The 23,984-nt window shown below is 40.2% G+C and overlaps 1 protein-coding gene across 1 annotated transcript; it reads left to right on the top strand.

The window, feature by feature from the left end:
* The first annotated feature begins 1,235 nt into the window (after nucleotides 1-1,235).
* WDR44 (WD repeat domain 44) lies at nucleotides 1,236-22,932 on the top strand. Its single transcript, XM_088538474.1, has 20 exons — nucleotides 1,236-1,385; nucleotides 7,540-7,573; nucleotides 9,304-9,378; nucleotides 9,782-10,412; nucleotides 11,019-11,149; nucleotides 11,240-11,332; nucleotides 12,285-12,421; nucleotides 13,171-13,254; nucleotides 13,547-13,653; nucleotides 14,585-14,736; nucleotides 15,485-15,623; nucleotides 15,719-15,783; nucleotides 16,833-16,946; nucleotides 17,423-17,545; nucleotides 18,288-18,479; nucleotides 18,663-18,764; nucleotides 19,753-19,868; nucleotides 20,507-20,634; nucleotides 21,289-21,420; nucleotides 21,854-22,932. The coding sequence occupies exons 1-20, from the start codon at nucleotides 1,309-1,311 to the stop codon at nucleotides 21,946-21,948; spliced, it is 2,727 nt and encodes a 908-aa protein (XP_088394600.1). The 5' UTR covers nucleotides 1,236-1,308; the 3' UTR covers nucleotides 21,949-22,932.
* Nucleotides 22,933-23,984: the final 1,052 nt, after the last annotated feature.

Here is a 23,984-nt window from a genome sequence, read left to right as displayed (position 1 = left end):
GCAATTCATCTAATACAATATCTTCATACCCTCTCACCTAATTCTCACTATTAACTTTATTCTGGTTTCCTCCTCTGGCCAAAGTAATTGGGGGAAAAAAAAAAACTTTCTGAAATCATGGCTAGTTTGGACTGGGGCTGTAAGGAGACAGGCTGCAGCCAAGGCTCCTCGGCTGCTTTATTGGGGCTGCAGGGCTCATCTGCTATTTCTTGGGAGTGACTGGGAGAAGGAAGGGAGGGAGGGAGAGCAGGAGCTGCAGGATGAGGAGCAGGTGCCGGGGAAGCGAGCGGCGCCCAGCGTGGTGGCAGCGCTCCTTGTCCTCGTTTTGTGGTGGCAATGCTCCTTCCTCCTTGCTTTGCTTCGCTGCGCTTCTCTGGAGCCGGAGAATAGGCTGGGGCTGTGCCAGCGGCTGGAAGCGCAAGGACAACACGGCCGAGGTGCTGGGCGCAGCAGGATACCGCCCGTCCCCTCTGCATGAGGGCCATGGCAGGACAGTCCCCCATGCGCTCCGGGTTGCACGGCTCTGGGGTGCAGCCCTGTGGCCCAGATCTTGGTGTGCAATGTGTTGCTGCAGGTTGGAGAGCAGAGCACTGCCTGGGGAGAGTGCTGCTGCTGCCAGGGCTGCACGGGCTGCAGGAGGTGCAGGGGGTGCACGGCATAACACAGAGGTGCAAGATGTTGCAGGGGATGCAGGCGGCTGATGGGGGTGTAGGGTGCTGCAGGGCGGTGCAGGGGGTGCAGGGCACTGCACAGGGGTCCAGCGCATTGCACAGGAGTGCTGGGTGGTGCAGGGGGTACAGGGTGCTGTGCAAGGTGCAAGGTGCTGCACAGGGGTGTAGGTGTGCAGGCTCTTTCAGGGGTGCAGGGTGTTCCAGGGTGTTGCAAGGTGTTCCAGGGTGTTGCGGGGTGTTGCAGGGTGTTGCAAGGTGTTCCAGGGTGTTGCAGGGTGTTGCGGGGTGTTGCAGGAGCTGCAGGGCGCGCCCGGCCCCGCCGCTGGGGGGCGCCGCAGTGCGGGTGGGGGGGGGAGGCTCCGCCCCGCCCTCTCCTGCCTTGCCCCGCCCTCTCCTCCCTTGCCCCGCCCCTCTACGTTACGACGCGCGGCTTCACGCTGGCCGCCGCTTGCCCTCACTTCCCTTCAGTTCCCCGGGCACTTCCGCCCGGTCTGGGGCGGTGCTAGCGCCGCTCTCGCGAGATCCGCGCGGCCCTCGCCCGCCCGCCCGCTTGCCCTGCCCTGAGGTGGCGGCGGCCGCGCTGCGCTGCCGGCGGCTCAGCCCGGCGCGACCCGACCCGGCCCGGCACGGCCCGGCCATGGCCTCCGACAGCGACACCGAGGAGTTCTACGACGCGCCCGAGGACGTGCACCTGGCGGGCGCCTCCCCCGCGCCGTGAGTCCGCCGCGGCCGCCGCCGCCCTCCGCGCAGCTGGGCTGGGGGGGGCCGGGGGCGGCTCCGACCGTTACGACCGTTACGGGGAGCTGGGGGGCGGGGGAGCTGCTCCCTGTTCCTCCATCGCGGCGCCGGGGGCGGCCTCGGCTCGCGGGTCCCGGGCAGGGAGACAGAGGCGCGGGAGGATGCGGAGAGCCCGAGCCCGGTGCTCGTCGAGCGGCGTCCGGGGCCGCTATCTCGGTGCGATCGGATCTGCCGCCCTGGGCGGGGGGGCCGCGGAGGAGACGTGCGGCCGTAGAGATGCAGCCCGGGCGGTAAAGCTGAAATTTGTTAAGAGTAAGCGGTTTTCGGGGAAGAAGGGCTTCTTCCGAGGCGAACTGTTGCTGTGTGCAGAGCAACTTCTGCTGCCCTCTTAATAGTTGCGCTTCTGTGCACTGTGCGTTGTATTTAGTCGCTGTATGGGGAGTTGTAACCATCCTTTATAATGTTAATTCCTGCTGCTGTTACCTCAAACCGCACTGAGCTCTTGTACTGTGGTGTAGCAGATACACTCCTGCTTCTTAAAATAAAAATCTGTCTCGCTGGTTGCATGGTGGAGTTGTATGTAGGTAGAGTCATATCAGTTGTTTTTTTGCATAGTCTGCACTACATCCCTTCATCACTTGATTGCACAGAGTGAGGTTTCATGTAGCTGTTTGAAGAGCACTAAAATAAACGGTGAGGTCTGCCCATTTAGAGCTTTAATAATTGACTATATGCTTGTAATAATCTGCATGTTGATGGTCGCTTGGTGCCTGGAATGAAGGGAAGGCTACATTTTCTTTGCTCACACACACATCTCGTGGCAAAGCTCTTTTGAACTTAGCTCTTTAATAGTCTTGTGAAAAACATATCTTGGCATCCAGTTCTGCGAGGTGTAGCGAGCCAAATCAGCAGCCGGCCCTGGCTGAAACGGCCCTGTGAAACGGGGTCCTGCTCCAGGTGCTTACCTCGCACTGGTGACTATTGAACTCTTCTATGTGCTGCATTTAACACAGAGTAATCAGAGACAGAAAACTAGAAACAGCAAAAACTATTTAGTGTGTTCAAGTAGCTAACAGAAGGGTCCAGACAGTGTGAAGGAGTTGGATTTGTGTGGCTAGGAGAGGCAGAAAGGAGAAAACGGATCTTTTGGTAAACATGAGCCCTTAAATCTGGCTCAGGTGCAAAGGGAACTACAGCTTAGTGTTGTCGAGGTGTGTGTGAGCATTGGTAGCTTCTGTGTACAATGTGTAATAACTACACTTCCTGGCTTGTATTTGGTGTTAATAATACTGTATGTTCTGATTTTGAGGATTCACACCACCTATATCTAAGCAGAATTTAACTTTTATGAAGTCATACATTAGAAATTAAAATTCCAGACATGTTTTTATTTTTATGTTGCTCTTTCATAACCTACAAGGATGCACCATTGACTGAAATCAATAGAATTCAACTCGCTTGAGTCGAGTAAGGGGGTGACCTCAAGGGGCTTTGTGTGCAGCCTTGATACCAAATACATAACAGTACTAACAACATGGAGGGTATTTTTCTCTAAGCGTTGAGATGTCTCAAGCTAATTTCATGTTTGTATGTGTGCCTCTTCTCAGAAGTTGACTTGTTGATATAGTTTTGAAGCTTATGCATATGTCATATGAATAGGGTTGCACAAAAAATCTCCAGAAATGTGTGGAGTTCCTTCTTTTTTCTTTTTTTTTTTATTTTTTTTTTAATTTTTCCTCCCAGCATTTACTGTAGCCAGTTTTTCCAAAGCTGTGTAGGTGCCCTTGTCCTCATGATTCATAAGGGCATTTTAAGTGGGATTTGTAGCTTCCTCCCTCCTGCCCAGGGTTGTGTGGGGAAGTTTATTAACTGCTGATACAGAACTTCAGAAAGTGGTGACAACAGAGTGTTTTTGCAAGCTTACTGCCTTCTCTGCTATTTAATTGTTTTTACTAAGTGACTTTGGTGATGTGCAGAAGTGACATTTTCAAATTGGTATCAGCTTCCAATTGCCATCATAAGTAAATTGGTACTGAGCTTTAGGATGCTTGTTGAAGCAAACCCTCTATCCTCAAATGCATAATAACTGGTGCCATTTAGGGATAAATTAGCAAAAAATATGGAACTTGTTACAGAATGTTTATTTCAGATACTTATGGGCTGAGATCATCTCACAGAAGTCATCAACCCTGGAGAACTAAGTGTGTTAAACCAGATGTTTGGAGACTACTGCATCCTCCATGGCTAGGCCTGTGTGCTTTGCTTTAGCTGTGCAATTCTCCTTTTATGCGTAACTGTGCTCTTGGATCTCAAGCCATGTCTGTTTCTCTTAGCTTTTGTAGACCCCCCACAAAAAAATTGAAAAAAAAAAAATGAAAAAAGTGTTCAAGTGTTTTGTGTAGCCCCATCAGTGAAGGCATCTATTTTGCTGCCTTTCACTAGCAAGTGAGGGAGTAGCAGAGCTAGTGTGACATTAAAGAAGCAAGAAGGCTGAAAATGTAGCCCCACTGTTCACGCTATATGCAGGTGTCTTCTGTCACTCTTCTTGCAAAAGACTGTAACTGCAGTAGAGGTCTAGAAAAAAAACAGTGAAATTATTAGAGGCATGAACAGCCCCCCTGAAGGAGAACGCAGTTTCGAGAGGAGGAAAAAGTGAAGCAAGGCACACTTGCTCAGATACGAGCAGGTGACTGACCCTTTTATATGTTGGGTCAGTCAGAGTAGGGTTCGGAGTGGGGGCTACCCACTCTGAAATGAAGATCTCCCAAACAGTGTGAATATCATATGCCTAGGAGTAAGGGACCCGCTTTGTGTAGTGCGCTCTTATCCTAAAAATTGTTGCAAGAAACCAAATAAAAGGCACTGTATCCAAGAGACAGTGTGAATAGTGAGAAAATGTTCTCTAGTACCTTAATTAGTTTAAGTTTGTAAATTCTAACCTCAATGATCCTATCTTTCTGAGGTTGCTTCTCCATTTCTCCTCAAGCATTGAGTTTTCTTCTCTGTAGGAAATTAGATAATGCTAAGTTGTACCCTGATGACACAGGAGATGTGCTTAGCACAAGCTTTCCTTGTGTGTATGTTAGCCAAAATCCAGAAATGATCTCGGCAGCCGATAGGTGTAGCATGGAGCACAGTGTCTTGCTGCACTGCAGACAAGCTTCTGTGGTCAGTTAGCTGAAGTGCCCAACTGCTCTGCAAGGGTAGCCGAGAGGGCACTGCAGTGATGAATCCTTGTGGTTTCAAAAGTGTGGACTGCCACAGAGAGCTACATCAAGAATAATTGTAGCTTCCAGGCCAGCCCGAAGATAGAGGGAGGAAAACAGCCTCTGCAAAGTGAAGAAAAGCAGTAAGTATGCTTACTGTGACTGGCTGTGGTTAAACCTGTATCTGCTATGCAGCTTGCCACTGAACATTCACCATTTCACTGTTAACATACTTCCTTATAATGATACAGAATATTCTAAGAAAGCAGATGGGTTACCCCTAATCAGGATGAACTTGGAAGACTGAATAAATGCAAAGATAATATTCTTGGGGAGTTCATCTGACTTTCAGATATCTGGTATGTTTGTGCAGGTAAAACAGATCTTCCTTCCTCTTCCATCTCAGGCCCCCTTGATCTTCGTAGATAACCTTGAACATCCCCTCTGTTAACCTCTTGCTGTCATGGCCAGTATTACAAAAGAAGACCTAAGTCTTAGAAAGCATTTCAAATAAATTGCATCTAGGATCCATTGTTACCAGATGCGTAATCCCATTCTTTACTAAACAATAATACATGGCAAGAAAATAAAGTATCAGCCTGACGTTTTCTGTGGTATGTCTGTCTTCACATTAAAGTTGACAACCCTGTAAAGCTGCAGAATTTCCTAAGCAAGATCAATATTTGATCATGATATTCATAACAAATCATTTCAGACACCTTTGCTTCTCATGTGTACTTTTAGGAAAAAAACCCAAGTATCTTGGATACTTTTAGGCCACTAGTTTTTACAGATACAGCAGAAGTAGGAGGGGAAAGGGTGGTAACTTCAAGTGCTTGGGAAAGTGAAACCATTGCAGAGTCATGTTAAACTGCAAGGGACTTCAGTTATCAGCTTCAGTGACATACCTTGGCTTTAAAATATAACAGCACACAGGAAAGTAGTCATTATTTTGATAAGGGAGTGACGGTTCTTACATGCACATAGTTCAAATATTCCTCAGGCAAGCTGTTAAATTTGGTTATACTATATACTGATCTGGTGTTATTGCCAAATTGTAGTGGAAGCTTTGGAATGTTTTCAAGGGATGTAATTCAGTAATACAGATTCGTCTTAACATAAGTGTTGTACATTTGATAATCAAGCTCGCAGTACTGTTTCATATTCTATACCCGGTATTTTAGTAATTTCTGTCACTTGAGTAGATTTTTCCTAAGGCATTTGAGTAATGCATGGGAGTGGGTAATAACATCTGTTTTAGCTTGAGTGCAGATTTTCCAGGAAACTAATTATGTAGCCAAAGAAGTTAGAAATGGAAACAAGGTCTTTTGAACCTCAAATTTTGTGTTAGCGATGCAGAAATGACTTTCCTGTACTAGGAGTGACATGGTAATTGGTGGGAAGTGTCTCAATAAATAGCTATAAGGTATGTATTTGTCGATTGAGGCATTTGCACTATCTTTAGGTTGTGAAGTCTAAGCAGTGCTTGGTACAATGGAACTTTACTCCTGGCTGAAATCTAAGTACTTTAGTAATTTTAACTGTGTTTTCTTGCTGAAGAGATATTTTGGATTTAAGGAAACACTGACATGCACAACAAGCCCAATCTCTCTATGTTTGGTTAGTTTGTTAGTATAAGCTCATGTAAATTGTAAAATGTCACTGAACTCAGCAGACCTTTTGAATGTTTGCAATCCAGGTTGCAAACAGCCAGTAAGGTGGTAACCTGTGATTTGTTCTCTGCTTGTGACCAACAAACTTTATAGCCACGTAAGATCCTGTTAATCAAAGTCAGCAGTGTGGCTCATTGTGAATACTTAGGATCTTGTGAAAATGCAAGTTCAGGGGATAAGAAGTTGACAGTTTGCTGGTTGGACTTGATTGGTGACCTAGAAAGAAGTAATTATTTGATACCAATCCCCTAAGATACCCTGTTCTTCCCTTGAGTTAGCAAAAGGTTATGTGTGAATGGATGCTAATACCACTATCTGTTTCAGAGTATGTTTTGAGAAAATAAATAGTGCAAAATGGGTTCCCTTCTGTTATGATGTAGATGCTTTTTTTTTTTTTTTTTTTCCTTCTGTTGAGCATCATTTTCACTAGTGGCCACCGACAGAACTAGAGGAAATGGCCACAAACTGAAACACCAAAAGTTCCACAGGAACTTAAGGAAAAATTTCTTGCCAGTGAGGGTGCCAGAGCACTGGAACAGGCTGCCCAGAGAGGTTGTGGAGTCTCCTTCTCTGGAGATCTTCAAACCCGCTTGGCCGCAGCCCTGTGCCACGTGCTCTAGGTGACCCTGCGTGTGCAGGGGTTGGACTGGATGATCCCTAGAGGTCCCTCCAACCTTCAGCATTCTATGATCTATGGTCGTGATTGGTAGCAAGAGCCTGAATTTGCTAGAGAGCTTGCTCATTTGCATTACCCCTCCTAGCAGTATAACGAGTAGAATGGATATGATGGTGTTGATACTACAGGTAGGATTCGTGTACTTAATGTACTGGATACTAGAGCATTCTTCATAGCTGTCCAAATGCCAATTTTAGGTTCTCTGTAACGGAAAACGTTTTTAAACGTGCCTTAGGAGTAGCGTCAGTTTATCAGAAAAGTGTGTTAGAAATATGTGGTGGTGGGGTTTTGTTTGTTTGTTTTAAAAACTGCTGTTGAGAAACTTTGGGGAGTTGAGCTGTGGGGTCTGTTTCTATCAGGACTAGTTCAGCACTTAACTCCATTTGGAGCCTCTTGCGTAAAGGAGGAATATCAGAAACATTCACTTTCCTAATAGAAAGTAGGAAGCATACATTCTCTGCAAAGGAAGATTGCCTTATAGATTCAGTTTAATGCGAAGTTTATTGTAATGAGTGTGTTTTTGTTTTGTTTTCCCCTCAGAGCTCTACCTAAATCTATCTTCTTCTTTCTACCAGGTCACCGACAAAGGTTGGATCTCATGTACTTAAGGTATGTTTCTGCATAAGACCAAGGAATATTTATTGAAGAACAGAGAGCATTTTTCCCAAATGCAGACATAACTATGATGGTTTAACATGTGCACAGATGGGGAATTGTAGATTTTCCTTTTTGTAGGGAGCTTTCATGCTGATGTCTCTTGAGGTTCGAACTTCCCTTTTATTTAGGGTATGTTAACATGTCTTGAAGCTAATTTTACTCTGAAACTTATGTTTGCAACTTGAGCTGTACTTAATTATTGGACTATCATCTTTCAAGTGATTTTGAGTAATAAACAAGTCTCTACAGCACTTGGATTTTGGCTTGATTTATATGACATAGTTACTTTACTCCTTTCTGTCATCAAAATAAGAAAAATCTTAGTGTTTGTACTTGAAAAGCCTCCCCTTTACGTTATATGGAAATAAAACACTATATTTAGCTTATTGAGACAGGGTTGCCACCTCCCACGCAAGTAATTAGTATGCTGCATCTGTGCATAGCGACAGTGCAGCTGAATCTGACACTGAATAGGTTAGGAGTTGGAACGTTGTTCAGATAACATCCATTGCGTGGTCTTAGAGGGGTCAAAGTGGAGCTATGCAGTCCTCCGACGTAGAGCTAAAAAAAAACTTGACATTGTCTTTAAAGTGTTGGGCAGTCATGGTGAAAACACTACTGTTTGGTTAGTCGATAGTGGTAGAAACTGTGATAATGCTCAGCTGTCTTTTTACAGTGATATCATATGGGAACAGATTTTTATTTTGTCTGCTTAATGTCCCTTTAATAATTCAATATTATTTTTTAAGCCTTTTAAGAAAGGCTTAAATTATTTTCCATTATTTTCAATTATTTTCCATTATTTTCTAACTAAATGAGATACAGCCAAGTGGCTCAAACTTCTATGTTAATGGCAATGAAAATTTTCAGCTATAAAGTTCTGTATATTGCATATAGGATTCTTTTCTCAAGTATATCACTTGCTCAAAACTATGTTGGAGGTTGGGAAAAGTAACTGCTTCTCTGCTTGTTATCATATCAGTTCTCTGAATGTGTGACTGATGGCATAGTTTGTCTTGGAGCAGGTTAGAAATGCTTAAGTCCAAAGTTTAGCAGAAGTGAGTATGTGAGTTTGATCTCAACAGCAATTGATATAGTAACTTCTGTAGATATGAATTACTCTCAAGTATTTAAATTATCATTCCTTTGAACATTAATTTTGATGATTAAGTGAAATAGAACACACATCTAGATTAGGCTATTTTTATGGAAAGGGGAGGAGGAGTTGACAAAGGAATTTTTCCAGTAATTGCAGCCATCTCTGCTTGATATGTTATTTCTCGAGGCTGGAACTCAAGTGGATGTCTACTTAGGGCCTTTCAATATACTATAGTACTTAGTATGCTATAGAGTCTGTTGTTTGTGACTGACTAGCTAATGGTGGCCTCTTTAGGATAGGTTTAGTGACTGGTGGCCTCAACAGAAATAAAGAAGTTTTGCCTCTATAGACAGGAGGGGTAATCTGTCCATTTAGTACTGAGCAGGCTGTCTGGATGTATATGGTAGTCTGAAGTGTTTTTGGTATGTGCTATGGATTACGCTGTCAAATGTTTAAACACTAATATGTTAAAGTATAGCAGAATGCTTGTCTTTCTGTGTTTAACTGGTTATCACTTTCTTTGTTAATTCATCTTAATTCAAGGACTTTTTACTAACTTATTATGTCTTTTTTTCTCCTATAGGATATAGACATCAAACTACACAAAGTTGGAAATGAAGCCTCTGTACAAGAAGTGAAGCAAGATGATTCAAAAGAGGTAAGTTAAATATTGCTTTAAGTTTTCCGTGTAGTATTAAAGCATTAAATAGTTTAAGAATGAGTATAAGAATGTCTGAGGAGCCAAGCATCTTTTGTTGCCTGACTACCTCAAGCAACAAAATAAAATAAGTAATAAAACTGTAAAAAAAAATAATAAAAAAAGGTAAAATAATAAAAGTAATAAAACACAGTAGATACTAGTCCCTTTGCCCTATCTTTCAGATAGGCCTGTTTCTGCGCCCAGGTTCTGATCTCCAGTGTTTTTAAACAAAATATATTTTATATACAAAGCAACACTTCAGTTGAAGAGTTTTTTGTGGTATTTTGTAGAGACACTGCTATGTGCCCCCCAGCAATGCCTGATACTTAATGCTAATATGGCTTTTTTTCTTTTTCCCTAGATTATTGACAGTATTATAGAAGAGAGTCAGAAGGTGCAACAACTAGATAATGATTCTTTAGCTTCTAGAGGACAAGAACTGCATATTCCAACTTCAGGTGAAAATGCTTGGATTTCTGGAGCAGGCATCATTAGTAGTATTCCAGAAGTATTATCTACTGAAATATCATTACAAGAAGATCCAAAAGAAACAGCGTGTCAGAGTGTGTGTAAGGACACGGAATTGGCCTCTGGGAAGCTTTTGTTTGTTTCTGAGCAACAAGAAACAAATAAACTCACAAAAGTTACTGATAGAGCTGACCCTAAAGTCAATGAAACAGAAGCACAAGAAGAAACATCAAAAAGTGAGGAAGTAACAAACAAGAAAGAAACAAATGCTTTAGAACAAGTGGCTTCAGATATATCTACCAAAGACCTTTCTACATCAGAAGAAACGCCTCCAGCAAAACCACCAAGGCAGCTTACTGTAGAACCTGATATAGTTGCCAGCACAAAGAAACCTGTCCCAGCACGACCACCACCCCCAACAAATGTTCCTCCTCCAAGACCACCACCGCCTGCCCGGCCTGCTCCACCACCACGGAAGAAAAAGAGTGAACTGGATTTTGAAATACAAAAACCTGTTTTAGAAGGCAAGTATTCTATTGAGACAGCTTTAGCTATCTACAGGGTTACTGATTTTCTGCTTTAAGAATCATTAAATTTCATGCTTTCAGAGTACTTAACTGGTAGACAAGTAAAACATCCTATGAATGTCTTAGCTTCAGATTTGTAGTGTAGAAAAAATCCCTTTTGAATTAGTGATGTTTCTACTCTATAGGCTCTTTTGGAAACTAACACTTTCTACCAAAATTGCTACTTTTGCAAGCAAGGGAAGTGGCCATGGCAATATGGGAGGAGGTTTATGCTAACTATCAGAGTAATCAAGTACCCTTTTTTTCCCCACAAGGCTGCCATAAATCTGAAGTTGTGTGTTTCAAATGAAGTATATGCAATGTGTACTAGTAGGGCAATATAGGTCTGCCAGAGGAAAAAGCAATTTGAAAAAAAAAAAAAAAAAAAAAAAACTTCTTCATGGGCTAGGCTGGAAATCATGTCGATGCTTCCAGCTATGTATTAAAAATATAATTGATAAGATGGATAGGCAGTGTTGTGTTTTGTTTGTTTGTTTGAAGAAAGCTCCAGCCTGTGTATGGCTAGTGTTACATTCTTCTTACTAATAGGAAGTCTCTTTTCAGTTCCTCGGGAGCATTTTGCAACTGGTGGTCTCTTAACTCCGAGCACAATGACAGAGGGCATGCCCAAAGATTCTCAGCCTTCTTTGGATTTGGCAAGTGCAACTAGTGGAGATAAAATAGTTACTGCACAGGTACTGAGAACTAGCTACAACTCTTAGTCTGGCTGTTACACTTTCTATGTAACACTGGAGATCATGTGTTCTATGTCTGCAAAATTTCAGGAGAACGGGAAAGCAGCTGATGGCCAAACAACAAATGAAGTACTTGGGCCACAAAGACCAAGGTCTAATTCTGGAAGAGAGCTCACAGATGAGGTATTAGTGATTGTAATCTGTACATAATTGATTCTTTTGTGTGTCTCTTCTTTAATCTGCTGAGTGAATTGAAATAGTCTCAGGTCATTCTTTGCACTCTGAACACTATATGTTGTCACCAAGGTCTTGCCCAGCAAAAAATGACATGCTGTCCCTCCAGTGTAGGGGCTTTGTGGTCCCTGTGTGGTATTTGAGGGTCTGAGCTGAGGTAGATCTGGAATGCTGTGAGTTGCTTTGAAGATAAACATTTTACAAAATTTTAGGTTGAAGGAATGCCAGCCCTCTTGACAATGCCAGTGCATCTTGTCAGTGCATCTGGAGGGGGAAGGAGTGAGCAGAAAGGAATATTTTTTCTTCAGCTAGGAAGAGAGTTCTTCAGTTAACCTCCATTAATCTCAATGATGTCATTTTGTTGCCAGCTGTGTGTTCATATTTGCATGTATAGCTTTTTTTGCTCTTGTTGAATAGGTTATTCAATAGTGTACTTGTGCTCCAGAAAAAACCTCGTTACCTTTTGGGTAGTATGCTATGTCTAAATTTACCTTTCTGTATTTTTCTTCTAAAGTTTCTTTGCCTAAATCTGAACTAAAACTGTTATAGTAACTGAAAAGGGAAAGACTTCAAATCTTTCAATTGCGTATGTTTGATATTAGCCTAGAAGGTGTCAGGCAGTGGCAAATACTCACATAGTTGCATTTCAGATTTATGGAATGGAAGCTGTTAATGACGTGTAACAGTTAATCTGCATATAGCTGCTAAAGTATTATGGTAATGTTAACATACTAATGGCATTTTTAATGTAATCTTATTCCTGTAAATACAGTCTTTCTAATGTAAATGTATAATGAATCACAGAATTTCTTAAGACAATCTGTAAGACCGGATTTGTGTTGTGCTGTAGTTCGGGTGGCTTAATGAAGTTATCTTTTTTTCACATCTTATTTTTCCGTAGGAAATTCTAGCAAGTGTAATGATAAAAAACCTTGATACGGGTGAAGAAATACCCCTGAGTTTGGCAGAAGAAAAGTTGCCAACAGGCATTAATCCCCTGACTTTGCATATCATGAGGAGGACTAAAGAGTATGTCAGGTATGAATGAAGATAGCTTTCAGATTTTTCTTACGGTGCTGTGTTCATACTCTCTGCATGTATTTTACGTATGTAAGGGAGTCCCAACCTATTTGCTTCTTATCGTCTGTAACATAAGTGGTAATTCCCAAATTTCAATAAACTAAGTATTTACTGAGGCAGCAAAATTGTTTTGTGAATTTTTGTATCTTAAGTCGACCGAAGGTTGATATCACTGGAACTTGACTGGCAAATATCTCTGAAAATCCAGCTGAACTTAAGTTCTGGTAATAGATGTACTAAATTTAATTCAGAAATAGAAAGGAAAATGATCTATGCTCAAGTACTGTGCTTCGTTTATGCCAATTCCCCCTGTAAATTTATTCAGTGTTTAACTTCGTAGATCTTGATGCTGTGAAGGTCAGCAGACATCATTATAGCTGAGTGCTTTGAGGTTTTCCTTTGCTTCCAACAAAGTTTTAGGTCATTGTAATATTTAAAAATATATCCATGAACTGTAATAGAAAAGTTTCTTAAACATTGGAAAATTGTTACTCTAGACACAACATACAAGTTTAGGTTTTTGAAATATATCGGACAATTTTTAGGTTTTTTGAATTGCTGCAAAATATGCTACATCACATATTTTTGATGCACCATGTTAAGGACTAAAGATGGGTCCTAAATAATGATCCTCCTTTAAAATGTTTTGCTCTCTTTAGGCTCATTATGGTTTTGTGCTAAATGTTGATCACTTCTGTATTTCCTAGTAATGACGCAGCACAGTCTGATGATGAAGACAAAATGCAGGCACAGCAAACGGATACGGATGGAGGAAGGTTAAAACAAAAAACGTAAGATGCTGTTTCATGTCCTTGCAAATAAGACAGTTCTGCTTTGTTTGATTAAGCCAAGGCTCCCTTTATGATTTTTGAACAAATTTGCTTAAAGCGCAAATCACAACTGAAACTATATAAGCCTGTTGTTCTGTAGTGAAACTGAAGGTTGTGGCTGCTGTTACGCTAAATGCTTATTTTAAAAAACAACAGAAAGAGAGAATACTGCATTCCAAATCATAACTTCATAATAGCAAAAAGTAAGAATTTGAGAGTATTATATGCTGAAAGTACCACCCTTGTTTTTAAGGACCCAACTGAAAAAGTTCCTGGGTAAATCCGTAAAGCGAGCAAAACACCTTGCTGAGGAGTATGGGGAACGTGCTGTAAATAAAGTTAAGAGTGTTCGAGATGAAGGTCAGTGAAACTCCCCCTCCCTTCCTTAATGAAAGCTACCTGAGAAACATCTTTTGCTCTATACAGCAGATCATAACATGGCTTCTTAAAGCTAAATCTTTTAGCTTGGTAGACTTTCCTAAACTGTCAAGTTACAGGGATGAATCCTTTTAAGTGGTAGTTGAGGCACCTCTTCAGCCAAATCAGTTAAGGAAATTTCTCCTGTGATGTCAGAATGTTGTCTGGATATCAAAATGTAAACTTTTTGGAAAGCTTTTCCAGGAAAAAGTAGCAGTGGGGATTGTCTTTGTGATTTCTGTGTAATAATACATTTTTCTGATTACTTATGCCCATGTTAGAGTTCTCATATAGCTTGAACTCCTTTTAGAAGGTTTTCTAGTTAAAACTGAACCTTCTTGTCTCATCAGTATTCCTTCTTTCAGGCAGACTGCTAGTACTTGAGTAAGCTAATGTAACAGTCTGAAATAAGTGCCATATAAGCACTGCACCTTTGCATTTGCTGTTGCCAATGGCTGTTTACCCCAGCTCTTTTGTCTGTTCAGATCCTCCAGGGGCTGGGTCATTTCAGCACATTCAATGGAAAGAAACATAAAATGCAATGACTGCTCTTCAGTACCTATTAAACTGCCAGAAATGACTCACAGCAGGGTCTAATGAATGCAAGAGCTGATGCAATAAGTGGAGCAGAACAAAAAATGATAGCAATTATTTTGGTTGAGTGTCTGTATTCACTGCAACCTAAAACTAGGGTAGATGTATTTTTAGGCCTTGATGCAACAGCGCTCTTTTGTCTTGCTTTAAAATCTTAAAATTGACTATAGAGAGCTGTTAATTCAAGACTAAACAGCCATCAAAGCACTGGCAAATGTTCCGTTATTCTAACAGAATAAACGTTTGCTGCAATATACTTCTAAATTTGTGTTCCTCTTAGTCTTCCATACAGATCAAGATGATCCTTCTTCAAGTGATGATGAAGGGATGCCATACACGAGGCCAGTTAAGTTCAAAGCAGCACATGGCTTCAAGGGTCCCTATGATTTTGAACAAATTAAAGTAGTTCAGGATCTCAGTGGAGAGCATATGGTAAGTCTTAAGTTTTGTTTGTGGTTTTGCTGAATTCGCTCAGCCTGAGATTGAGCTTCAAGTTTTCATCTGCGTGATGTCCTCCAGAAATGAGGGCTGTGGTCAACTGAGCACAGAGCAGCCAGTTCAGATGTTGACCCACTTCGCAGGGAACAAAACAATCTGCCAGTTGTGAGTGCAAGTAGTATGAATCCAGGTATTGAACAGATGGATTCTGGAAGTGAAAGTGGGGAGAGATTAGTGGGTATGTGGATTGTGATGATCAGGATAAAATTGGGATGTGATTGCAAAGAGATGGCTGTAAGGCAGAAAACTGCATATTTACCACTTGAGCTTGTGAGCTTGTTCCCTTGCAGAATCTGAAATAGATTCCAGAATTCCAGACTCCCCTGATTGTTCTGCTGGCAGACACCATCTGACAATGATTAAAACCCTCATTTTAACCCTTAAGCTAAGTATGATGGCTGACAGCAATCGGTTTCATAGTTCCAGCATCTTCAGAGCTAACCATGAGACAGTCCTGCTTTCTACTGAAAAAACTCCCTGATTTTTCTATGTGTTTGTGCAACATACTTGCAGAATCAGTTTTAGCAATTGCCTTTCAGTGCAGTTGATCTGCAGTTTTTTTTACTTGTGAGATTTTGTAAATCTTGACTAAATCTTGTCAATTAACATTATAGAAAGGCTTTCTGGTATAGGAAGAAGCACTTCACATAAAGCTGAAACAATGAACTCTCTATTTTGACAGGGTGCTGTCTGGACAATGAAATTCTCTCACTGTGGTCGATTACTTGCATCTGCAGGACAGGACAATGTAGTGAGAATATGGGTTTTAAAGAATGCTTTTGACTATTTCAATAATATGCGAATGAAATACAACACAGAAGGTATCCTTCTATGCATTGCTATAGCTGTAAAACGCTATAAATTATACTTATTTAGGAATTTGGAGCTGACCACGGGGTTTCTGCTTGTGTTTTAGGCCGTGTCTCTCCCTCACCATCTCAAGAGAGTCTGAATTCTTCAAAGTCTGACACTGACGCAGGAGTACGTACGATAGATATTTGCAGGGGGAGGCTGCTTTGGGGAAGGAAGGGTTGCAGTGATCTAGAATGTCAGCTCCTCATTATATCTTCAGTCAAACACACATTGTTTTGATGAGGGACAATAGCTTTTATCCAGTGTCTTTAAGATGTGAGTGTACTCTGTTACTAATAGACTTCTTTAGTAAGATACTGCTATTCCACCTGTGTGGAATACAAGCGGGCAAGAAAATACCTAAACATAATGCTCTACAAAATCCGCGTAGCTTCTCTGTGGCTTTCTGCTTCTTAACTCTTCCAAGTGCGTGTGTTTGTGTTTTTTTTTTTTTGTTTTTTTTTTGTTTTTTTTTTTTTTGTGAGCTACTAAAAGGGGCAGGGTGAATGTTCAATTTCCAGTCCTACTGTTTTGCTTTACAGTATTACTTAAGGTTAGCATCTGACTTGGTGACATTTTTGAGGAAGGCCAAGCTGAGCAATGGGATGCTCAGTATATTAAAATGTGGTATTTTTAATATTTCACATCTGTATGCACTAAAATGGACCGTGAACAACCAAAAGTATTAGAACAATATAGTTGTAGAGTGTTCAGATATTTAAATGAACTTAGAAAAAATACATTGATTTTAATCTATTTTGATCTTTGAGAATGTGATAAACAGATGACAATCTGTTTTTAAGTCCAGTTTTTAGTGGTAATATCAAAATATATGTGCCATTGTTGTTGGAGTACAGTTTTCAAAGTTGGTATACTTTGTTCCAAAAGCAGATGTTCAAATGTTTGCTTAAGTTGCTATCTTAAGCTTATCCCATTGAAATAAAAGCTGCATTGATGGAAAATGCAGAGCTTAATTTTGTTATTTCAAGCTGATGCATCACAGCCCATTGTGCTTGAGAAATGACTTTGTTGCTACTGTGTCATTCATTTTAATGTCACTAGAATTGTTCTCCAAACTATTATTGGCCTTGTACCTTTTATAAGCAGTAATTGCTTTTGAATTATTTGTAGTATTTCCAGCTAATGTTTTCTAATGTTTCTAAACACTTGCCTGATAGATTTGCAGTGGAGTTGATGAAGATCCAGATGATAAAAATGCCCCATTTCGTCAACGACCGTTTTGCAAATACAAAGGACATACTGCAGACCTTCTTGATCTTTCCTGGTCTAAAGTAAGGCACCTTAACACATGACTATGCAGTCCTCCTGTGGTTTTATGGTTTTCTGTTGTTGGAACTATATATCTAAACATTTATTGCAGTTAGAGTTAAGATTTTTTAAGAGAATGCTTATCCCAGCTATTATAGTTGGAATAAAATGAACAAAATTCTTGGACTTAGTGTTCCTTCATTAAGTTTTATTTAAGAAACCATGCTAGTAATTATTACCATTGTTATTCAATAATGAAGTTATTCTGTTTAGAGTAGAAGAAGTTTCCACTGATTTACAGTGATTTACAGTGTTAACTGCTTTTCTTGCCTTCAGTGTGCTTCATTGGTTTAATGCAAAGCATACAGGTTCTAAAGGTACTGTTATGTAAGTTATCTAAAGATACCGTTATTTATTCAAAGATTAAAAACTGGAGATAAAAATCTGTACTTTTACTTCTTTATCTATTAATAAACCTCACAATTCTCTTGTCCAACAGAACTACTTCTTGCTCTCTTCTTCTATGGACAAAACGGTCAGACTATGGCACATATCAAGAAGAGAATGTCTCTGCTGTTTCCAGCATATAGACTTTGTCACTGCTATAGCATTCCATCCAAGAGTAAGTCCTCCTTTTCATCTCAGGAGGGAAGATTTGAAATAGCAAGAGCTCTCCTCCCGTATTTAAAAATAAAATGGGTTTGTGAATTTTAAAATATCTCAGTATAATAATATTCTAGAACTTGAGGTGTTCATCTTCATAAAACTTCATCAGGATTGCTCTCTGGGTTATCCTTTTGTGGGCATGATGCTGCCAGTGAATTTTCTTCTAGCTATGACCTCACAGCTGGCATAGTTTTGAATAACTTGCTGAAAAGTCAGAAGTTGCAAAATGAAAATTGCAGTTAAGTATTAGGGGGGAAAGCGGTGGGGAGGGAACACTTAATGATGTACCACAGAGTGTCTGGTGAGTACACAGGCTGCTTGGAGACTTTCAAAATTGACTAGATATGAACCTGTACAGCCTGATTTAAACTTTGAAATTGCCCTTGCTTTGAGCAGAGAGGGTTCGACCAGAGACCTCAGGAGATCCCTTCCATATTCACAATCATAAACAAATGAACAGAAGACCTGAAACATAAAGCTTCATAAACATTAATGAAACTCAAGCAGAGGAAAAGCATTTTTCAGTGTTCCCCAGAAATGGTCATATGTGACTGGTAAATGCATCAAATATTCACCTGGAAATTCTTTTCTGGGAGGTCCTGAAGAGAAGTTGTTTGGAAATGGGGCAATAAAGTTCTAGGAATGCTTCAGGAGGTACATAGAGCACAAGCTGGGAGTAATGCAGTGTGTCCTTTCAGGATGACAGGTACTTTTTAAGTGGTTCACTGGATGGGAAACTCCGACTCTGGAACATTCCTGACAAAAAAGTGGCACTGTGGAATGAAGTAGATGGACAGACAAAATTGATTACAGCTGCTAATTTCTGTCAGAATGGCAAATATGCGGTCATTGGCACATATGATGGAAGATGCATCTTCTATGACACAGAGGTAAAAAGCTTGAGTGAGACTGTCTCATGAAAAAAATGTTTGTCAAGTTAAATTGTAGATGGTTTAAGATCATGCTTATTGTGTAAGTATTGGGAAACCTCTCTTAGAACTTAAAGCCAAAAAAAAAGTTGGAACTGAAGCTTTTACACAATTATTCAAGGATATATTTTAATTTCTCTTCAGCACTTGAAGTACCATACCCAAATACATGTGCGTTCTACCAGAGGCCGGAACAGAGTTGGAAGAAAAATCACGGGCATTGAACCTTTGCCTGGAGAAAATAAGGTACAGTATTTCAGTGCAACCTCAGCAACCTTGTTTGCTGCCCCTAGTCTTCTGACATTACTAAAATAAAAAAAAACTGTTCTCCCATTATGCAGTATTCTAATGACATTATGTTCTGATAAATGTAAAAGTGAAAAAATGCTCACAGATTACTTTGAATGAAAACTGGAGTTTCTCACTTGTGTATAAGGTTTCAGGTGTTGTGTGGGATCAACAGCTGGCTTTAATACAGTAGTAGACTACCAGCTGTTATTTTCTGGTATTGTATTCTGGTCACTGGTATTTATAACTGTAACTTATCTTTAGTTTGTTCAGTTAAGTCTGTCTGACTTGATTCCAGAGACATTCAGAAATCTGCAGTTCCCTTGGGCCTGCATGGAGTGCTGTGCTTGGCATGTTCTGTGATTTAAGGAAGCACAGCCCAATGAGTTTTTAAAAAGCAAGTAGGAAATTCTGTGTCTGATCTATCTGATAAGATAGATCTGTAATCTGTGACAAAGGGTTGTCACAACTTTGAATAAAATAATTCGATAAATAGAAATACTCAGTATTTATATGGTACCCTATTCATAATGACATCTGAGTTGTGCTTTGATAGACATGTCATGACTTCCTCGATATCCACCCTAATGGGACAGCTGTTTGCTATGTTACTGTAGAATGGGCTCCAATATATCCTTGCAAATTGACTGTTCTTTGGGCACAAATTTTACTTTGGTCAAGAATAGCTCCTCTAATTTAGGCAAGTCAGTTGTTCTGGGCAGATTGTGAAGTTGTCTTCTATTCATCGTCATAGGACCACAAAGAATGTCATTAGCCTACAACTTGCCTACTTCTTTGGGATTATCGTTTGCCTACGTAACTTTTTATACTTTTTAATCAAAATAACTTGGAATTCTGACTGAACTGTGGTGCTTCTTGTGCGTGTTAATTTGATAGTTCCTCCTGCTTTCCGCTTTTAAATATCCATTGTTTATTTCCTTTCTAGATATTGGTGACTTCGAATGATTCCCGAATCAGATTGTATGACCTAAGGGATCTGTCTTTATCCATGAAATACAAGGGTTATGTCAACAGCAGCAGTCAAATTAAAGCCAGTTTTAGGTAAGGAAGTACTATGGCAATGGAGGTGTTGGATTTCAGTAACACAGTGGGTGAAGTAGAGAGGCTTTTGTTTAAATGATCTGTGCAACTTGTATGAACCTGTGCTTCTGAAGCGCCACTGACTAGGAATACCAAAGTAACTGTGAAGGCTGTGGTCTGTGCAGTTATTTGGTTTTCTTGAGGACGCATTTCTTTCCACCTCTGTCAATCTTACACACCTGCAATAGGAACTGCTTACAATATATATTGCATATCAGATCACACAGTTTGCAGTCCAAAACAGAAACAAATTGCAGTTAAACACCCTGTTGAGCGTAGCTGTTGGAATCATCCCCTTCATTATTGGAAGCTGCAGGAAAGCTGTGCCTGATGATGAAATCAAGCTCTTGTATCAGCTGTGTACTCTTCCAGAGGATTGTTTTTCTTCTGGAGAAGAGGGTCAAGGAGTCTGCATGTGCCCTTGTTAAAAAGGACTACATGTTCCCTGAGCTGCAGCTGCTAATGCAAAGGATCAAATTAGACTGTGATTGTAGATTGATTTGCATTTGTAAAATGACAGCTTGTCCTGAAAGCCATTGGAAGAGCTTTCGAAACAGCAAAGAGTAAAGTGTCTTTTTTTTCCTTCTTCGTACCCACAGTCATGACTTTACCTACATTGTAAGTGGTTCGGAAGATAAATATGTTTATATTTGGAGTACATACCATGACTTGAGCAAGTTTACATCTGTAAGAAGAGACCGCAATGACTTCTGGGAAGGCATTAAAGGTAAAAACAAAAAGCAAAACAAACAAACAAACAAAAAAAAAATACACAAACTTTCCAAGCAGTTTTATTCATTTACCTTGAACAAATTGTCAGTTTTCTGGAAGCAGGGTATGTTAGCAACTTGCGAGTTTTTAGTGAGTGGACTTTGTCAGAAAACTTTGTCTTCAGGAAGAAATGAGTATGAAGTTTGAATAGCCAGGAGTTAGTCCAACTTCTGACAGCAAAACGTTATATTCATCTAGAATCTTTGATCATTACAATAAAAGTGGGCCACTCAAAATACTCATCCTTAGAAGATCCATTTTATGACTTTGAAAGCAAATGCAAGGCCTTTTGTCTTTTTATTGCAGGATTTTTTAAAAAAAGACACACAGCTGGTGTGCTGTCCTGTTGCCTTCCCCTCAAACTCTCTCTTCCTCCCTCCAAAAATACGGGGCCATGTTTGTTTCAAACATTTTCCAGTCAGTTTGGGGGACTTGTATGAACTTCTGAGATGATCAGGTTAATAAAAGGAGGACAGTTGATCCTTGAATGAGTTTATCTGATGTCACTAGTACTGAGATTCTCAGGTCCTTCATTTATGCCTGCTATTCTTATAAAATTAGCAGTTCCTTGAAACAATGTAATCAAAACTGGATTTTTTTTTTTCTGAAGCACACAATGCAGTGGTCACATCTGCAATTTTTGCTCCAAATCCTGGTTTGATGGTGTCACTGGAAACTTCTGAAAAGCAAGAGGTTGAAAGTAAGGCAGAAGATTCTGAAGCATCGGATACCATTCCCTCTGGTAGGTCTTTAAGCTCTGCTTAAAACCAACTGAAAGGAAAACTTACATGTTGGGTGAGAAGGAAAAAGTTATAGAGAGCATTCTCAAGTTGGGAGGTTCATAAAGGAGAAAAATCCTTGCAAGGATATATTCATACTTCGGTTATTGAATATTTTTGACAACATTCTTAAAAACACTTATGCAAAATGTGTGAAGTGAGGGGCATAGATGTAGTCCTGTGTATGTTAGGAATATTCTTTTTACACCTGAGCTATTTTGAGGTAAAGTTGTACCCATGCTTTCAGAAAAGTCCCTCTCCTAGAAATTCAGATACTTCTTAAAGTAATGGCTTGATAACAGGCAGGTGATAGAGGCAGAGGGGTGTCATGCTGAGAGCTCTTAACTGGAAACTTGATTTTTAAAAACTGATCATGTATTTTCTTTCCTTATTAAGGAGCTCTGAAGATGGATCACACAGAAGTGCTTTTATCAGCTGACTTTACTGGAGCAATCAAAGTTTTCATTAACAAAAAGAAATATGTATCTTAATTGTTTTGTAACTGACAGCATAAAGCTATGGTACTGTGGGATTGAATTTCCGTAAATAATGTGGGCAAAAGCAAAGTATCTAATATAATAATGTTACAGGCTGATTTATTTTTAAAATCTTTATTTTAAAGCTACTCAAATACTGGATCCTTTGGAAGCAGTGACAACCTATTAACGCCAGGGCTTTTAGAATAGAAAGAATGTGTAAGAATAATCCTGCCAAACATGACATTGTAAACTTTCTAAGAGCAGTTATTTTGCAATGTAGTTGTGACCATGCACAGGTTTCTGCACTAAATGTATTCACACATGTGTGTGCCTTTTGGTTACATGCATTAATTTGAATATCTATCAAAAGGAGTTTAGTGGTACCTGTGGCCACTAGATGTCAGAAATGGGGGTGGGAAGGGTGGAGGGATGGCTGGAAAAATGCTAAATGATCTAGTTTGATCTTTGCACAAAATTCCATTTGAGAAAGATCTTGAATTTGCAGTAGCTAATGTTCAGAATTTTAAGTTATGCAAGTTTTTGATGGGTCAGGAACCATGTGTAAATGTTTTTATAAATTTCTCAACTTCGGGACATGAAATTTTTTGTTGTCTTTTAATTGTTGTGGACTTTAGATTCCTTTCTTATATATAATTTTTGCACACTGGAGCACAATACTTATGTGTAAAGAATTCTCTCATTCCTTGTTGATGGGCACCAGGCTATATTCACCTTCCAGGTAAAATTAAGCTGCATTAGAAAGTTCTTATATTTTACAACTATGTAAAATAAACTGTTTACATTTTTTTAAGCATTGTAGCTTAAAGATTTAAGTTCTTGTTTGTTTAGTGCCACTGAACTTTGAAAGTCTTTGTAAATATGCATAGAAAACACCTATGAAGTAACATTCTGGGCATCCTAACCCATGAAATGTTATTGATGGTCAAGTGTTTTAGAGAACATATATATCATTAAACTTGGTCACACACTTGGAAATTGTTGCTTCCTTTCCATTTTGATTCATAAACTTGCCTTTTGTTGAATAACTTACGCCTTTCTCTCAGATCATTGGTCTTGCTTCAGTCAGTCAAATATTCCCTGTAGCTGCCAGAAGCTGTTAGCGGATTTGATGCAACTTAATTACTCAGCACTTTATAAAAGTGGTCACTGTTATTTTTCATTACCCAGGTTCTTGTTCAAACACTGGCAGCAAACAAAGCTGATACTGATGGAAATGTTTGGCTTCCATTTATCTCAAAATTAGGTTCTCGTACTAACAGCTGTGGTGTTACTCTGAGGTCATTTTGTATTCCGTGTATTTTTGTGTGTTTTTTCCCCAGTTGAGCTGTTCTGCATGTTTTTAGGGGTTCAGAAATCGGAGCCTCTTTTCCTCACTTCCCAGGATTAAACAGGTTTGCACAGAATTTTGCTACCAGTAAGGCAGCCCTAACTCTGTGTTAGTGGTGCTATAGCCCTGGGCCTCGTGCCCTGCCTAACCTATCCCATTAGTGCATCCCAAGGCTTGTGTGGTTCCTCATACCGCTGGGTTCTGTGCTTGTCTTGAACCTTTAAATTCTGCTGTTCTGCAAAATGGCAGTTACTGAGATTGCCCTTTTTGTGCAGTTCCCTTTGCTGTACATCAGCTCATGCCCTTACACTGCCAAGGGCTACTCTGCTCCTTCAAACACCAGCAAGCCATAGGTGGAGTCTGTTAAAATGAAACATTCCTCCTTACTCTAGAACGTTCTGTCGTGGACTGCCTCTTCCAGGAGTCTACTTAATCATTTGTTCAACAGAAACAGTTGACATCTGTGTAATCAAAATTCTCTGTATAGAATATGGCTGAGAGTTCCCAGGAGACAGAAGCAAAGAACTGCCATTGTATAGTGCCTCTGTGCAGGGTATCTCTGAATTAATTTAATCACTTTGCAAGTATCAATAAAATGAGCTGATTGGGAGTGTCATAGATCCCTTGAAGGAAAGAATTTAAGACTTTCAGCTGTAGCTGGCTCCACTCAGCTAGTTTTGGCAAGGGGCAGCTATGGCTG

Source organism: Tinamus guttatus, unplaced genomic scaffold (assembly GCF_059628265.1).
Source record: "Tinamus guttatus ecotype Peru unplaced genomic scaffold, ASM5962826v1 Tinamus_guttatus_pri_ptg001087l, whole genome shotgun sequence".
NCBI classification, from domain to species: domain Eukaryota; kingdom Metazoa; phylum Chordata; class Aves; order Tinamiformes; family Tinamidae; genus Tinamus; species Tinamus guttatus.
The sequence above is the reverse complement of the archived record's forward strand: the minus strand, read 5'-3'. Positions and strand labels throughout refer to the sequence as shown.

What these genes read in the sequence shown, in the direction of transcription:
- WDR44 (XM_088538474.1), top strand. Translation starts at nt 1,309, where the DNA reads ATGGCCTCCGACAGCGACACCGAGGAGTTCTACGACGCGCCCGAGGAC. An exon ending in GGAAGGTTAAAACAAAAAAC is followed by an intron (nt 13,255 to 13,546) that starts GTAAGATGCTGT and finishes CTTGTTTTTAAG; the next exon opens with GACCCAACTGAAAAAGTTCC. An exon ending in CTATAGCATTCCATCCAAGA is followed by an intron (nt 17,546 to 18,287) that starts GTAAGTCCTCCT and finishes GTGTCCTTTCAG; the next exon opens with GATGACAGGTACTTTTTAAG.